The following is an 18,596-nucleotide window of genomic DNA, read 5'->3' as shown; positions in this document are numbered from 1 at the left end:
AATCTTTATTGATATTCTGTGCTCTCCAAAATAATTTCCAAAAAGATCTCCTTTAAAACATATTGCTTCTAGTTTTGTCTGAGTTCTTTTCTTAAAAGCTTTTTATTTGGGGATAATTTTAGATTTGCAGAAAAGTTGCAAATACGGTACAGAGTGTTCCCTTATGTCCTTTACCCAGATTCTTCTAATTTTATTACATAATCATGATACTTTTGTTAAAAGTATCTGAATTCTCCTTGAAATTTATCAATTCTTTTGTTTTCCAACTTTTAGGGTCCCAAAGCAAAAAAGGTATGTAGAAATTTTTCTCAAAATAGTTGTACAAGGATTTACATTATATGAACAAAATGTTTACAGAATTTTAAAATCGTTTTCTGGTTAACTTTGGCTCATAGAGTTTAATAAGCTTATTATTTAGACTGTTTAAATCATGGAATGCTGTTTAAATCATGGAATATTCTTTGCAATAACAGGATACATTTCAAATTTGACATGAAAAGATACTTCTAGTTACACAAAGTCTTAATTTCTGGTTACACAAAGACTTTTAGTAGCCTTTAATTTTTACTTGTATCTAGATTTGTATCTAAATTTGAGATACATATCAAATTTGACATAAAAGATACTTCTAGTTACACAAAGACTTAATTTCTGTTTACACAAAGACTTTTAATAGCATTTAATTTTTACTTGTATCTAGATTTGAGGCTTTTTGTTGCTTCTGCTCTAGAAAATGTTGAATTAGGAACCCCTTTTCTTCGTTACAGATAAACACATAAAAATTTAGTTGTAATACCTACTGTGAATTAAAAATGCACCCTAAGGTAATATGACTTTAAATGGGTTGCATGGTAAGACACACTTGTTTGTTTGGGGGTTTTGTGTGTGTGTTTTTTGGTTTTTTTTTTTTTTGTATTGTGTAGAAATTTGAGTACAATAAGGAATATACTGTTCTATATGTCTAAAATGTCCCTTTCTCTCCTACTTTGAGGCAGAGAATATAATCTCTTGACTGGCAGGCCAGATTTAGCCTACAGACGTATTTTGTTTGACTTGACTTTTTTTTTTTTTTAATCAGTTACCAAACTGTTTTCACCCCAAAATCTGATTTGCATCTATTCTTAAAATGTTGGAAATCTGATAACATTGAGCCTATGTAATCCTATAAGGTAACACTTGAATGGGTTGAATAGCAGCTACTCCTTTTAGGAGTGCATAAAGTCTTCAGTTTGCTATACTCCTGACCATGACCAAATCCTTCATTTTATTTACCTGCCTGGTCCCAACTGGGATTTGGGTCTGTAATGCTTGCTTCACGGCACATCTAAAGGTCACCTCTCTGTAAATTTTCCCATCATTCTCTCTTGAGGAATCAATTGTACTCTGTGTTCTCATAGCACATGCTTCTTGTAACCCTTATTTTATTGTAATTATAACTGTTAGCTCTTCAAGGTCAAGAGTGTGCCATTTTTTTTAATTTCCATAACATTTAACACAGTGCCTGGCACATAGTAGAAATTCAGTTGATATTCATTGAATGGATATGTGAAACCCCATTTAATCTACCACCACTTAAAAACACTGGGGCTCTTGACTGTTGTAAAGAAATGCTTATATAAATGTATATTTGATATTTATACAGGTAAACACTTAGGAAATACTGTTGAATGCCTTCTTTGTTTTCTTCCGTCAGTCAGTTGGATGCACTACCAACCTGATACGCTTTTAGGAACTGTGGATATAACTGAACAAAATGTATGACGGCTCTAGAAACATTCTTATGGGGAAAGCATTCTGAAGGGCCCTATGTGCCTTTGCAGTCATTCATTGGTTTGTGTGGACTTTCATTTTCTGTTTTAGACTGTGAAATCTTAGAGGCATCATTTTAAATCTGAAAATTCATTCTAAATTACTTTGGTGCTTAATCACATATGCATGGGTGCTAAATGAATGCTTTTGGATTATTATGTTTATAGTGCTGTTTCTCTGAGAGAATGGTGAGATTCTTCTTATGAAATTTGAAACCAAACCCAGGGAAGATATCATTTACTTTTTAATTATTCCATGTTGAAAGATTGCAGTTTGGGGATGAGGAGAATCTGTGAAGGGAATTTACAGTATAGTTAGGAAAACATTGAAAGACATATTTTATTCTTTCTGACTTTAGAAGTCTTTTTAAGGAAAAAATAGTAAACACATATGGTACAAAATTAAAATAGCATTAAAAAATGGAAAATTGCCCCCACCCAAGATATCTGATCTGCCTTCCTAGAAGAACCATATATATCTTTTTATAAATTTTCTAAATATTAAAGACTACACACACACCCCTTGTCAACCCACATATGGGAGCATTCTGCATCTTCTATTTTTCACTTAATATTTTATTAATTCTAGGGTACTCATCTTTTTACATTTTAACATTACTGAAATTGAGATATGTCTTATAATAGATAGTTTCTTACAACCATTACAGTCCTGGGTTGACATCCATTTCTTCCACAGAGGATGTTTGTTCCTGTTAGTCACTCAAGCTCATTATTAACTTGATATTACTTTAAATTAAATTCTCTGTCTGAGGATTTTGGACTACACTAATGGTATGAGTCAAACCACAAATCCACCTGAACTGGCTTGTGGTTTAAATTGTTAGGGAAATTTTTTCTTCCTTCTACCCAATGTCAGGGCTTACATATGGAAGATTTTTTGCTGTGCATTTCTCTGTTGTGGTTCATTTGTCTTTACCTATTTCCAGCTTTATACTGGTGTCTCCTTCAGACTCCCTTCTTGGGCATTATTTCTTTTTGGGGTAGTAATAAATTAAAGGTACATCTTACATCTGATTAGATTCAAAGGAATAAGTCTTCCTTGGGGACGTTTTTCTTTTGGCACATTGAGATTACATCACTCCTTTTCACAGCTGCATCATATCCCACTGAAAGTAGATACCATGATTTAAGTCTTGCAAACATGGAAGAATATTTATTTCATTGATTTAGCAGTGATCAAGGCATTAAGCGAACAGCAGTAAGACAAAGTTCCTGCCTTCATGAAGCTTACATTTTATTTGTCAGGTGAGATATGGAGTGGGGAAATAAATAATATAAGATAGCTTTGAATACATGAAAACCAAGTAAGAGATCAGTGAGAAATGTGTAGGGGATAGTGGTGATGCTATTTCATACAGAGTGATTAAGGAAAATAAAATTTGAGAAGAGACCCAGATGAAGCAAGATAATAAGTCAGTAACTACTGGGGGTTGGGGGAACTAATGAGCATTCTAAGCAGGAGAAACAGCTATTGCAAAGATGTATGGTTGGGAGTGACCTTGGAGAGAATGGCAGTGTGTTTAGAATAGAGTGAGTGAAGTAGAAAGTGAAAGATAAAACGTGGAGGGGGAGGGGAGTTGGGAGGAGAGAGTGGTGGTCGGTGGTTAAGCAGGAGCCGGTTTGTACTTCATGGCCAAGCAGGCCATGGTGAAGCGTTTGGATTTTTATTCTGAGTGAGATGGATAGCTGGGAAAATCATAAGCAGAAGAGTGACGTGATCTGATTCACACTGTTAAAGGGTCAGTCTGACTGCCACATGGCAGTTTCACTGTAGGGATGCAAGTATAAAAGTAGGAGGACCCTTTTGGGCAGTTATTGCAGCAGTCTGGGTCAGAAGTCTTCAAACTGAGATAAACCTACTTCTGGAAGTAAAGTGTGCTCTCAGGTACATGAAGATTTTCTAAGAATATAAGGACACAGATAATTTTATGGAAATCTATTTCCAGATCATCAGCTTTTATATTTACCTTTTCATTTTTACCATTGCATCCTCCCCTGTCACAACCACCCTTCTTCTGCTTTATAAAACAAAAGCTTTTCTCTTATCCACTCTAAGTCTTACTGTGGTTCATTGGTCTGGGGTATGAAACCAACAGACAATTCCAAACATTGGTGTTGGCAAAGCTCTCTCCTTAATCAAGGCACTAAAGACTTCTTGTTTTTGTCTGTCATACATGTCTTTCTGTAAGTAGTGAAATGTGTCACTAGAAGTGTTAGATGTTCTGAATTCATATATATTGTAGAGTGGTAGGAGTAGTGATAATTTTTGTGTAATGATGTTGCCCATGAGATTATTATCACACTATGGTACAAAAAAAACCCTTTCACAATGTAATTTATTGATAAAACATCCAGACTACAAAGATAATATCATTAATTTTTTTAATGAAGAAAAATTAGGGTATCAATAAAAATGTAAATGAGTTTAATATTTCTACATGGACCTTAAAGTTGCCTTTTGAAACTTCATGTAACTTAAATTAGTACTATTCATTACAAAAGGTAGGAAACTGTGTACAACTGTAGAAAGGATATAATACCTCGTGCACTGTTAAAAGATCCATCACTGCATTAGTGTTGGATCCACCATACTTCATAAAATATATGAAATAACAGAAAACTTGATTAGATTGTGGGAAGAATTGCCTTACAGATTGATGAATACACAGATGATTCTGTTTATTTTCAGTTAATAATTTTTGATTTTTCTTTCACTGAAGAAAACTTGCATTAGTAATGAAAATTTGATACTCAAATTCTTGCCCAGGAATACCATTATGAAGAGATTTTACAAAACTTTGGATACTTCTATTTGAATTGATTTTATTTGAATTTATTGAAAATGGTGCCAAACTACCTCCAGGCATGGAATTGTAATGGATAGGCCAAAGAGGGATCTTATTGCTCATATCTGTACTTTAAATTCTATTTTCAGTTAGGAACACTGTATTCACAAACAGGCTTTGGTTACCAAAGATTTTGTCCTAGTTTCTCTGGAGCATTCAATGTTGACACTAAAATATAAATGGTATTAAGTTTAGGACATTAAATTCTCATCTTTTTAAAACAATGTATGAGGAAATTAAATCAGCTTACACCTGGCTCATAATCAGAAATGAGATAGATACCATGAGGATGCATATTAACATATTTATTTGTACTGAAAAATGAAGTCAGTCTGTCTTTGTTAAAAAATCAGTCTGATATGGCCAATTGGTTTAAGTTTGAGGACAAGTTTGCCAATTAAGTAAATGATAGACATTTTTATATTTCGAGATAAATCTGTAGCTTTGTTTTGATGAAAGTGATAAGATAAATGTTATTTTTATCTTTACATTTTCATTAATATTGGGCTTAAGATTTTGGGGACCACCCTTTCTGACAAAAACAATAAATAATGCTGACTAAAATATATACATATAGATGCAACTCTCATCTTAAATGCATTTAAGAGCTGATAAGACAGTAAGAAATTGTTAGGGGAAAACTTAAGTGAAAACATGAACCAAAGGAATAATGGAAGCACCAATACTAAAACTGTAAATCATGAGGGCATTTGCAGAACTAGGCAATACTTGAGCTTTGCTCTTAACAGCAACGATGGAAGCCAAAGAAAGTGGAATGATGTCCTCAATATGCTGAAAGAAAATAACTTCCAACTTAGAATTCTGTGCCAAGTAAAATAATTCTCAAAAATAAAGATGAAATAACATTTTCTCTTGAATAAAAACTGAGTTTGCCACCTGCAGAGCATTTAATCAAAAGGGCACCTGCACTTGAATGTTTATTGCAGCACAATTCACAGCTGCAAAGATGTGGAAATGAACCTAAGTGCCCATCAGTTATGAGTGAATTAACAAAATGTGGTATATGTATACTGTGGAGTATTACTCAGCCATAAAAAGAAAGAAAGTAGTGTCTGCAGAAATTTGGGTGGAACTGGAGATCATTATCCTAAATGAAGTATCTAAGGAATGGAAAAACAAATACCACATGTATTCTCTAATAATTTGTAACTAATCAGTGGGCACAGAGAGAATTAAAAGTCATTGGAAATCAAGAAGGGAGGAGCGGGGAGAAGGGGATGGGTTAAAAACCTACCTAACAGGTACAATGAACACTATTCGGGTGTTGGGCACACTAGTAGCCCTGACTTAAGCATTATAAAAGGTATCCATGTAACAAGAACATTTATACCCCCTTAATATTTTTAAATTAAAAGACAAAAGGCAGTTATGGAAATAAGGAGGGTCATTTTGTAATGATAAAGATTTGATTAACCAAGAAAATATAATTTTAAATTTGAATATATCTAATTACAAAGCCTTGAAATATACAATACACAAATTCAGAGAACTACAAGGAGAAATAGACAAGTCCACGATCATAGTGTTAGATTTCCTCTTTCAGTAATTGAAATAACAAGCATAAAAAAATCAGTAAGGATTTAGAAGATCGGAACAGCATGATGAACAAATCTACTGAATTTGACATATTTAGAACACTATATACAACAACCAGAGAATTTTAAGAACCTACACTTTTTTCCATAAATTGATAATATAACTACTATAATATAAAACTGTTCTCAAAGTTTAATGAATGAAAACAATTCAAAGCATATGTTATAAAGAATAAGCTGAAATAAAAAAAGAATAATATATTTAAGCTAAAAATCAAAGAAATCAGTTGTAAACAGGAAGACACAATATGCTTGGAATTTTTAAAACATTCTGAAGTGAGTTAAGAAGGAATGGAAATTAGAAAATATTTTTAACTCAAGGAAAATACTTTAAAATTTGTGGAATGTTTCTGAAGCAATACTTAGAGGGAAATGTGTAGCCCTAAATACTTATATTACAAGAAGAAAAAAGGCTGAAAATTAATCAACTAAGCATTTTTCTCAAGAAGTAGGAAAAAACCTGGTACAGGTACAGAAAACGCCTGTAGTACCACCTACTTGAGAGGATGAGGTGGGAAGATCTCCTGAGCCTGGGAGTTCAAGGCTGCAGTGAGCTATGATTGTGCCACTGCACTCCGGCCTGGGTGACAGAGTGAGATGAGACCCTGTCTTTGAAAAAAAAAAAAAAAATAAAACCCAAAGTAAGGAGAAGGAAGGCAATAGCAAGGACAAATACAGAATTTAAGAGAAAACAAACAGTAGAGAGAATTAATAACCTCAAATCCTTCAAGTCTTCAGTCAAATGTCACCTTCTCCATGACGCCCACCCTACATACTTTGTTTAAAATTGTGATTCATCCCTTCCACAACTACCCCAAACAGTCTGGAGTCTGCCTACTTATCACCCTTTAAAATATTTTATAATTTATTTAAAATTTTTTTTTGTTTGTTTTTGCCTTTCTCTTAACATTTGAATGTAAGCTTTATAAGTGCAAGGATTTTTATGTGTTTACTGATATCTCAAATGACTAGCACATGTTAGACTCTTAATATTTATTAAAACAATTGAATAAATGAACAAGACACTATTTAAAAAAACTGATAAAATTGACAATTATCTGATGAGGTATATCAAAAAGAACAAAAGGCATACATAATATTAGGAATGAAAAGGGAGACATGACTTAAACAATAAATGACATTACTTGAATAACTTTATATGCCAATAAATTAGAAAACTGAGATGAATTGGACAAATAGAAAAAATAAGCTGTTTTCATGAATTAGAAAACCTGAATAGTCTATAATAATTTAAGAAATTAAATCAGTGGTTATACATCTTCCCAGAAAGAAATTTCTAGGCTCGCAAGTCTTTATTAGCTAGTTCTTCATTCAAAGGTAAATAAATAATTTACACAGATTCTTCCAGAACATGAAAAAAGAGGGAACATTCTTTAATTCATTTTGAGTTACCTGGATAACCTGAAGATAGTATGAAAAAGGAAAATTGAAGCCCATTCATGAACATAAATGTAAAAATCTGAAACAAAATGTTAGCAAGCTCAGTCTGGAAGTGTATAAAATAATAATAAATCATGACACATTCATTTTATCCCAGGAAGGCAGAATTGGTTTAATATAAGAAATTAAATGAATGCAATTAGATTGAATTAGAAATTCAATTAGTGTATGTTACAATTTGATAGGTTACAGAGCACTTCCTTGTTTTGATAAAGGTGTCTATATTTTTTTAAAAAAACTTCCAAATAAGCAAAAGTACTGAAATTAACAAATATCGACTTGTGTAATGATCGTGTGAGTATAAATTGGAATACTTTGGAAAGTTCAACTTTAGTAAAACTGAAAATGCGCATACCTATCAGTTTTACTCCTAGGTATGCACTGTTGAAAAACCCTTGCAGATGGACACCAGGATACATGCACGCTAAGGTTTTAGCAGCGTTATTCATGATAGTAACAAGCTAGAAACAATCCAATGTCTATCAATAGAAGAAGGTATGAATAGTTTCTATTCAGTGAAGGTATTTAGCTACAGCTATATCTATGAACATGAATGAATTTTACAAGCCATAATGTACATCTAAAGAAGTGAATGACAAGTAAGGACAAATATTGTATTATTTCACTTACATATTTAGAGTTGCAAACTCATAGAGACAAAGTAGAATGGTGATTGACAGGCTTGGGGCAAGGGGGCAATGGGAAGTTATTGTTTAGTGTGTACAGGGTTTCACTTTGGGATGCTGAAAAAGTTCTGGAGGTGGATGGTGGTGATGGTGGTTGTACAACAAGGGGAATGTACTTAAAGCCACTGAACTGCACACTTGTAAATGGTAAATTTTATGTTGTGTATACTTTTCCACAATAAAAAAAGCAAATCACAACAATATACATAAAGTATAATTAAATTTATATAAAGTTCAAATATAAAACTATATTGTTTAGGGATACATACATAAGAAAACTATAAAGAAAAATAAAATCACAAAAGTCAGTGATTATCTCTAGGGATAATTTTTTCTATGGTAAGTGAGTATGTGATTTTTAGCATATGATATGGAAGGAATTCAAAGAACTGCATGATACTATAACAAACCTCTTCCCGTTGACTTTTTATTATAAACTGGATTTTTCATTTCATATATTTGTAAAAATTAAAAATAGAATTAATTTGAATCTCTGTTTCATTCAGGAATAGCTAACATTTATCCATGGATTATGAGCTACCAGAAAAAAGAAAAAACTCAACCATCTCACCAAGAGATATATATCTAGGAAAAATTTAATTTTTATGTTTAATATTAACTTATCAAAATTTATAATATATATTGCTTTGTTCAGTTGTGTACTGAAAATAATTATAAGATTAACTCAATCTAGAGCAGAATTTTTAATACTTACAGAAAAGAGAAATAAATTTTTCAAATTTAAATTTTCATGCATATTTTTGTAACAAATAAATATGAAAAGAGAACCAACAAAAGTTTTTACAAATCTTACCCTATTACATTAGGATGAGATTCTATGAGGGAAGTGGAGTGGAACTATGAGTTCAAAGAGAAAAAGGACTAACATTTTTATTAATGAAAAGCTTGTTCATACTTTTAAATTGATGACATTGGCCATTAAATCTCTTTGATATGTAGATTCCATTGGATATATTTTAAATAGTGATGAATATACTTAAAAGTGCTGTAAAATAAAACTAAAAACATTTAAAAACAAAAAATGAAAAACCCACAAAAAAGAGTGCTGTAAAAGTTTCACAGATTATATACTAGAAAGGACAGTAAGTTTGTGATGAAAAGTTTTCAATGCCAACTTAAAAATGTATAAAAACAAAATATAGTTTATCCACTGTGGTGGGAAGGAAGGAAACAAAAATATACATAGATTCAAGTGTTTGGTGTGTAAAGGAGATTTTTTTCTCTTCTAAAAGTTTCTATTTTCTCAGTGTTGTAAGATCAACAGCTGAGAATAGGAAGGAAAAGAGAATTAGGGAGGTTTGACATGAGAATGAAATAGTTATGGGAATACTGGACAGTGTGTAGTCTTTTGTGCTCATAAATTTGAGCTCGTGTATTTTTCTCTGGCAAGATTCAGCTGTTCCTGTTGCTAGCACAGAATAAATGGGAAGTTGAGTTTAGCTAGAACTAGGATTTTGCCAACTGAGCTTTTTAAAAGAGGAGAAGAGAAGTGGAGGTATGTAAGATAGTGATTATGGTGATGAACAGGGAAATCTAACCTAGGAAAGGAAGATATGAAGGTGTGGAAAGGGTTGATGAATGGTGAAAAAGTGGTATGGCCAATGGACTAGATATTCCAATGGAGCTAAGGAATTCTATGAGCATCCTGGAGCAGGTAAGCTGAAAAGAGAAGATGGTTATCCAAGAGTCTGTCTATACCAAGGATTAACCACTCTGTGTGGATTCCTCCTGCATTTACTCTCTCTTCTCTTTCCCTTTCCCTTATGAAAATGGAAGAGTCATTATCACAGAAATTGCTCTCAGATCTGGTTCTGTACCCCTGACCTCTTTGCTGAGCCTCAGTTCTATAATTCTAATGCCTGCAAGCATTGCCTACCAGCATTCATACTATTAATAATTCTATGTAAATTCCTTTCAACAATTCTCTCAAATTCACTTGTTCTGGACTGCCATTTTTCCTTTTTCCCTCTCCTTGCCTTCAATTTTAATCATTATTAAATAAGTTAACTTATACAATATTTATCAGATCTTCTTGATTTCCACCGTCAGGACTTTAGTTTATTGAATCTTGTTAATAGCCATCAAAATGGTAGCCCTTTTTAAAAGTTTTTTCTCAAATACCAGGTTAATTTTCAAAATTATGTTTCTAATGGCCACAGCCCTTCTCAAAAAACTTTTAATGGTTTTTCATTTCTCTTCGAATAATGTCTAAACTCTTTAGCATAGGCTCTAGCCTTCTTTCCCATTCTCTTTTCCTTCATCACCTCCTCTTGGAGTCTTTCCAGAGCTCACCGAATTTGTTTGCCCATCCGGTGCACTTTCAGCTCCTTATCTTGCACTTGCATTTCCCTCTTCTTAGAATCTCTTCCCTTGGATATTAAAATCCTTTGGGCACAAATTTAAATACCCGCTGCTCTGTGAACATTTTACCTGATCCCTGTGCTGTTGAAAGTAATCTCTCCTTCCTCCAAACTTGCAAAATAACTCTCTGTATACCTGTTAATCATAAAAATATATTTTCATTTTTATGTGCACTTTTCAAACTGCTTTCACGTATATTTTACTTTATTCCTTATAACAACAAGATGAGATTTTCTTTAGCACCATTTTAAAGATGTGGAAACTGGGAATGAACAAATTATTTAAAGTGCATATACTTGTTACTGTCACCCTTGCCTTTGAATAATTTATATGTTTATTTTTCTTATTCGTTTCCAGACTTTGTCCTTCAAAGCACTGAGTCAAGGCTTTACACTAACAGGCAGTCTTATTTGTTGATTGAATACATGAAAGACTAGTTTCATGAAAGCAAAAATGGTTTTCATAATTACTATTTGAGGAGATGTATTTTTAAGTGACTTTGGTGCATGTTAATAGTCTTTTTTATATTGCGGCTTTTGTTAAGTCTGGCGGTAAGAAAAAGAAAATCACCAAAGCTGAGCGATTAAAGCAGCTACAAGAGGAGGAGGAGAGAAGACTGAAAGAGGAAGGTACAAAATAAACAGTGATACTATTTCATATACAGATAATACTAACAATAAGTTGGTATTTCTGTAATCCATTCAATTTTTTTCAAAAATCTTTAATTTTAAAATTTAATGTTTCGTAATAAATACCTACCATTTAGAGGGTACCCAGAAAGATTTGTTAGTACACATCAGTCACTTTCAGATATATCTTGAAGTAGGTTGCCAGATAAAATGCAGGAGCCCAGTACATTTGAATTTCAGATAATCATTGGCTAATTTGGGATAATTTGCCCTATGAAATATTTGGGACATACTTAAAAAAAAGTTTCATTGTTTATCTGAAATTCAAATTCAACTGAGCATCGTGTGTTTTTATTTGCTAGTTCTTGCAACCCTATCCTAAAGTGTTTATATTTACTGATCAAATTAGAGGCATTGGTGCTGATTGTGCAATAGGAATTCTGAAACTCAGATTCATTAGGTATGGGAAATATTCTGTAGCAAGAAATACAGCAGCCTAAGTTCTTACTGTTTAATAATATTTTATTTGCCAAATTAAAAATGCCAGTTTCATTTGTAAAATACCAAATAAACATTGATAAAAGTGTTGGTTAATTAAAATACCAAAAAGTGATTTTAAAAAAAATCTGAATATTCCAAGTGTTTGTAGCTTTTAGCATTAAGAACATCTGTAGATTCAGAGTCAGGTTTTTAAAAGACCATTCTCAGGTTCCATGTTGATTTTTTATGTGTAATCTTATGAATCCTTTTTAGAGGACTCCTGATAAGAGTATAATATCGGGATATATATCATGGGGAATGTTTTATTATATTGGATAAAACTCATATTCTTTAATATGTATTTTGTTTTTAATAGAGCAAGAGAAGATTAAGATAATCACTTCTGATGATGTAGATGTCACAAAACTATGGAAGTCTTCTGAAGGCTTTACCTCCCTTAATTACCCATCATAGATCTATCGTACTTTATTGGTTAAAATCATCATTGGATAACTATAAACTTTTTGTAGAAGAGAAATATCATTATGGGCCTACTTTTCTGGCCAGAAAATTTGAGTTGTGTTACTTTTTTGAAGAAAGGAAAGCTAATACTTTTCTCATTTCTACCACACAATAATGATTGTGACTTCTATAAAATATTCCACCACCACTACATCTTGAAAATATTTGGAGTAATTTTAAGGACATGAAATATAGTGATCTAATCACTGAAAAAAAATTTTTTTGTTTCTTTAGAGGAAGCCCGTTTGAAATATGAGAAAGAAGAATTGGAAAGACTTGAAATACAGCGAATTGAGCAAGAAAAATGGCGTGAACTTGAAAAAAAGGTAAATAAACATTAATATTGTTCTTAATAAAGACAATCTATGGCTGTTAGATTTGTTGCCATTTAATGTCCTCAGTCCATAGCGACCAGTAATACTTAGGCCTAAATGAACTTAATCCTACCATAAAGTAAGTAATGTTATTACCCACATTTCATAGTAAAGGAAATCGAGAAATTAAGCAGCTGATAAGTGGCAGGGCCAGGACTTAGACCTAAGCAGTCTTGCTTCAGAGCCTATGCTTGTAATCATTAAGCATGCATGAATATGTTTTATATACATTTAACAGAGACCATAAAATATAATTCAAAATATTCAAATTCTACCTCTCCTGTTTTAGTTTTACTTCTCTTTTTCACAGAATCTGTTACATCAGTAATTCTGAAATGTTTTGGGCTGAGTGCAGTGGCTCACGCCTGTAATTCTAGCACTTTTGGGGAGGCTGAGGTGGGTGGATGCTGGAGCTTAGGAGTTCAAGACCAGCCTGAGACAGAGGGAGACCCTGTCTCTACTTAAAAAAAAAAAAAAAAAAAAAACCTAGAAAAAATTAGCTGGGCATGGTGGTGCATGTAGTCCCAGCTACTCGGGAGGCTAAGGCAGGAGGATCACTTGAGCCCAGGAGTTTGAGGTTACTGTGAACTAGGCTGATGCCACAGCACTCACCTGGGCAACAGAATGAGAGACTCTGTCTCAAAAAAAAAAAAAAAGTACCTAGAGCATCTGAGATCAAGATTTAGTGTCCTAAAATTCAGTACAACCAACCATAGGTGAAGAAAGGCAGGTTAAAGTCAGAAACTTGGAGTGAGTACTTTTGGTTTGCCTATAACTATAATGTAGAAAATCCAACTAAATGTCTAAGTTAGCAAAAAAAAAAAGAAATGTTTTGGTCTCAGGACAAAACTTCATTAAATGATTAAAAATTGAAGACCCCAAGGAGCTTTTTTTTATGTGGATTACATCTGTCAATATTTACTATATTAAATCCAGTATTAGTGTCTGTCCTATAAAAAAAAATTAGAAATTCAAACTGATAAATTTAAAAACACTTATTATATTACTAGACATTAAACATTGATAAAATAAACTGTAGTAAACATAATTAAATATACTAACATTTTTAAAGAAAACTTTTTTTAATTGGGGAAATAAATGACATTTATATTTTAAAAATATCTTTAATATCTGACTTAACAAAAGACAGCTGGATTCTCATATCTACTTCAGTATTCCAGCTGTTGAAATGTGTTGTTTTGACTGAGTATATGGAGAAAATCTGGCCTCACACAGATACGCAGTTGGAGAAAGGAGGAATATTTTAATAGCCTTTCAGATAATTGTGGATATTTTTCTTTGATACTATGCCAAAACTCAATAAGTGATAGTTTCTTAATCTGGAATGTGAAGCCATATCAATGAACTTAAAACACATTGCTCTGCTTCCTTGGAAAAATTTGGTTCACTAAATTATTTGCTTTCAAATGTTGATGTATTTTATTATTCAGTATCAAACATCACTTGCATTAGTATCTCCAATCAAAACAGAAGTTTTTAAGGATTGGGAAACAGTGATAGATACAAGTTTTCTAAAATTTGACTTTTTGCTTGAAAGCTTGAATTTATCACTGTCAGCAAATATTTTGAGTTGTATCCTTTAAGTGGCAGGCTCAGTACATTCATCACTGAGAGAAATTCTGCCAAAATATTCAAATAATTGCACAAGTATTTTTTCTCAAGATGATATTGTACTTTGACATACACCAGAAGTGTTTCATGCATACTTCCTGTTTTATCATACTTCCCATTTAATGTTAAGACATGTACTTAGGGTTGAGATTTAATAAAATGAATAATTTTCACCTCTTCATCGGGTCATTCTTATGTAAAACTGGCTCTTTCCCCTCACCTCTCCCTTGGAACTGATATAGTTTGGGTCTACTGCCTTGATTTGTGCTAAGGCACCAGCAGTTTTTTACCATCTCACACCATCAGTGCAAATGCGCACACTGCAAAAAAGACAAATAATGTCTTAGTATCATTATGAAAATAGATTTGACCTCACTCATCCCAAAAGAGTTTTGGGGACCCACCAAGATTCTGTAGATCATACTTAATTATATATTTAACCAAGCAAATTTTAGATGCTACTTGTGAAACAAAGCTAAAATTAAAGAGCAAATCAACGTATCTGTCCCCATTCAACAGGATCTAGAAAGAAGAAATGAAGAACTTGAAGAACTTTATTTATTAGAGGGTTGTTTTCCTGAAGCAGAGAAATTGAAACGAGATACTAGATTGCTTTCTCAGGTAAGACTAATTTCTTGCTTTCTTTTGTTTTTAAGCTAATATACTTTGTCACCACAAAAGAGAATTGTGGTCCAACATCTATTTTGATCCCAAGAAACTATAAATTTATTTATTTAAAAAAAAAAAACCTCTCATCTGACAAATTCATTGCTTATGACAATGTAAATTGATGTAACTTTGTAGAAAGCTATTTGTCAGTAATAATATCCTTGAAATGTTTATATACTTTGATTCATTTGTTGGGAATATATCCTGAGGAAATTATCCCATATTAAGATGTAGCCAGGTGTATGGTGACTCACGCCGGTAATCCCAGAGCTTTGAGAGTTTGAGGCAGGAGGATTGCTTGAAGCCAGGAGTTTGAGACCAGCCTGAGCAATGTAGTGAGAACCCCATCTCTACAAAAAAATTTAAAAGTTCACTGAGTATGGTTGCTTGTTCCTGTAGTCCCATTTGCTTGGGAGGCTGAGGCAGAATTGCTTGAGTCCAGGAATTTGAGGTTACAGTGAGCTGTGATTGCACCACTTCACTCCAACCTGGGTGATAGAGCCCGAGTGACAGAAAAAACAGAACAAAACAAAGAAAAAATGTAAAAGCTTTGTGTTTAAGGCAATCTAGTTTTGCTCAAAGCAGCATAACTTTGGAAACAATATAGATGAATATCAGGAGAAAAATGAAAAATTTGTTACAATGTGGCAAAAGATAATGGTATAATTTTAAGTGAAAAATGTCAAGTACAGTACACTACGATTGCAAATGTAAAATTTGCATGGACTACAAAATGAATTGAAGGACTCAGTATACTAGCTGCTAGTGGCAGCTAGCAATTAGTAATAACTTGGGAAGTAGATATTATACCAAGTGTTGGCTTTTGCAAATAAGAAGCTCTGTGATTAAAGAGGAAAACAAAAGCAAAACAAAACCACCTATAAATAATGTCTTAAAAATAAAAATATGAATGTAAATGTATGTTTGTTTATCTGAATATTGAGTATTAGAAATTATCTGGATGAAGAAGAATTTGATTATTTTAGAGCTATCTCAAGTTACCTGGCTAAAGCCATTATATGTTTTTGTATAAATTAGAAAAACTGGTGTAAAAAGAAAATCACAGCCTCAGGCACCTGTGAAGAACTGGCCCACACATCATTCATTAAGGAGATTTCGTGCTAACCTCCCATAAGCAAGGACATGCAAATTGTACCTTTGTCTGGTACTTAAAACTAAAGACTATCTGATGCCACACTAGTAATGAATTATAAGTCTATCTTACAAGTAACAACTGGAGACAACATAGAATCAGACATTCTTCCACCTACCCAGGGACATTTACATAATTGGTACTTCCTTCACGCCGTTATTTTATGTAAAATGTAGATTTCTTGGGCTTCACAAGAATGTAGCCACTACCTCATCCGGCCCCTCCACCCCACCTTAATCCCTCTTTTTTGTATGCCTTTAAAATGCTGAAAGTTTCAACCTCTCCTTCAGAAAAAACAGCCGCAATTTGTCTGCCATTGGTGTTTTTCCCAGTGCATCCTCAAAATCTTGGCTTAATAAACCTCCATTGATTGAGATTTTTGCCTCAGTCATTTATTTGGGTTGATACTGGGTTATGAGCACTTATACTTCAGAAAAGTAATTTAATCTTTGGTTGAATCTTCATCCATGTGAACCTTCAAACAATTTTATTCCACAGTGGAAACATTACATTCAATGTGATGGGAGTCCTGATCCTTCCATAGCCCAAGAAATGAATACTTTCATTAGCTTATGGAAAGAGGAAACAAATCAGACTTTTGAGGAAGTGATTAAGAAGAGTAAACTAGTACTAAATGTAAGTATTTAAGTATTATCCTTTAAATTGTTTATTACAAATAGTCTGATATTGACTCCAAAAATAAAAATAAATTAATGTATTATGAGCTTCTGAACTCTTGGCTATAGGGAGAGGTATTTGCTAATCTTTTCATTTTGTTTCTTTTTACAACTCCTAAAAATCTCTTGCCACCTTAGATAAAGTCAGTATAACACATAAATGTGAAGTAATCTTTGTCTAATTCAAGCTGAAAAAAAATCAAGTTGCATGCATTTATGTAGATAACTTGTGGGGATGGGGAAAGTGGGTGATTTTATTCTCAGCTGAAATTATCCACTGTTTAGTAATTCGACACCCATGACTTTTAATGTTTACTGGGTGCCAGGCATACACTCTTTTAGGCACGGGGAGTACAAAGATGAGTAAGAATATCCTAACATCTATTGCTGCAAATAGGATGGTTAGGCTAGCCTGAGAAGCTTCCACTTTACAATGCACTTAAGAATACTGGGAAAAAATATTTAATGACTTAAATCTGTTGCCTAGTTCTTGAAAAAGTAAGGGAAAACCTTAGAGGCTATAAAACAATCCAGAAAGTGATAAAGTCTCAAAGCCAGTGGCTTTCCAAAGATTATCTGCTAACTCCTAAGTGGTTTAGCCGTGGTTTAAAGGGCCATAAAGTGGCAGAACCTAGGGTACATACAAGGTGGCAATTTGGATCAGAGACCATGTATGGCTGGGAGCCTCAAAAGGTGTTACAGATAATAGGGGAAAAAATCCACTCTGCAAAAGGAGATAAGAAGAAGATGTGCTTGGCTCATCTTTAGCTTAGTGAAGGGGAAACAAAGATGTCTCCACTGAGAATTCTTAATCATGAGTGAATCAGAAGCTGGATTGGAAGAATTTACCAGAATACAGCACAGAGACAAAGAGTTGGAAAATATGAAAGAATGGTTAACAGACATGTTTGATAGAGCAAGAAGGTCTAAAAATATAGAGAAAAGGAGTATCAGAAGGAGATATAGAAGAATGGAAGAAAGACAATATTCAAAGAGATACTGAGTGATAATTTTCCAGAATTGATGAGGTATGAATCCTCAGATTCAGGAAGCCCAAAAAATTTCAAGTAAAAAGAAAAACTTTTTTTTTGTACTTACACCACTTCTGTTACCAAATGTGTGTGGGGTTTTCCCACACCAATTCTCCAACTCGTCAGACAGCAACTGGGTGTTTTACAATTCAGTGCTGGTATTTAATATTACTACTGGAGTTAGTGCAGATCCCACAGGGTAAGGGCTCAGGACCACAAGACTGCCTGTCCCCTTCCAATCACAAGTCCCAGGTTGTCACCTGTACTTCTGACCAAGCAGCTATAAATCAGGAGTCCCCATTACCCCCTTCTCAGGTTAGGTAAGTTGCTATAATGGCTCACAAATTCAGGGAAACATTTGTTTACATCTACTGGTTTATTACACAGGATACAAATGAACAGCTAGATGAAGAAATACATAAGGTGAGGGTATGTAGGAAGGGGCATGGAGCTTCCATGCCCTCTGTGGGCACACCACCTTCCCAGCATTTCCATGTGTTCACTGGCCCAGAAGCTCTCTGAACCCCGTCATTTAGGGGTTTTCTGGAAACCTCATTACATAGGCATGATTGATAAATCATTGGCCATTGATGATTAGCTCTATCTCTA

At 33.4% G+C, this 18,596-nt stretch overlaps 1 protein-coding gene across 4 annotated transcripts in view; it reads left to right on the top strand.

The window, feature by feature from the left end:
• The first annotated feature begins 273 nt into the window (after positions 1-273).
• Positions 274-18,596, top strand: part of DNAI7 (dynein axonemal intermediate chain 7) — a 56,906-nt gene continuing 38,583 nt past the window's right edge. For 3 of the 4 annotated variants that reach the window (XM_069491478.1, XM_069491479.1, XM_069491477.1), the window contains exons 1-5: positions 274-291; positions 11,365-11,449; positions 12,686-12,777; positions 14,977-15,078; positions 16,778-16,915. In XM_069491478.1, coding sequence (XP_069347579.1) covers positions 16,832-16,915 — 84 coding nt within the window. In that variant the 5' untranslated portion in view covers positions 274-291; positions 11,365-11,449; positions 12,686-12,777; positions 14,977-15,078; positions 16,778-16,831. Of the gene's footprint in view, positions 292-11,364; positions 11,450-12,685; positions 12,778-14,976; positions 15,079-16,777; positions 16,916-18,596 lie in introns of those variants that run through there. The other variant, XM_069491480.1, reaches the window with a different exon arrangement.

This window comes from Eulemur rufifrons, chromosome 16 (assembly GCF_041146395.1).
Source record: "Eulemur rufifrons isolate Redbay chromosome 16, OSU_ERuf_1, whole genome shotgun sequence".
NCBI classification, from domain to species: domain Eukaryota; kingdom Metazoa; phylum Chordata; class Mammalia; order Primates; family Lemuridae; genus Eulemur; species Eulemur rufifrons.
Note: the sequence above shows the minus strand (reverse complement) of the source record. Positions and strands in the feature narration are given on the sequence as shown.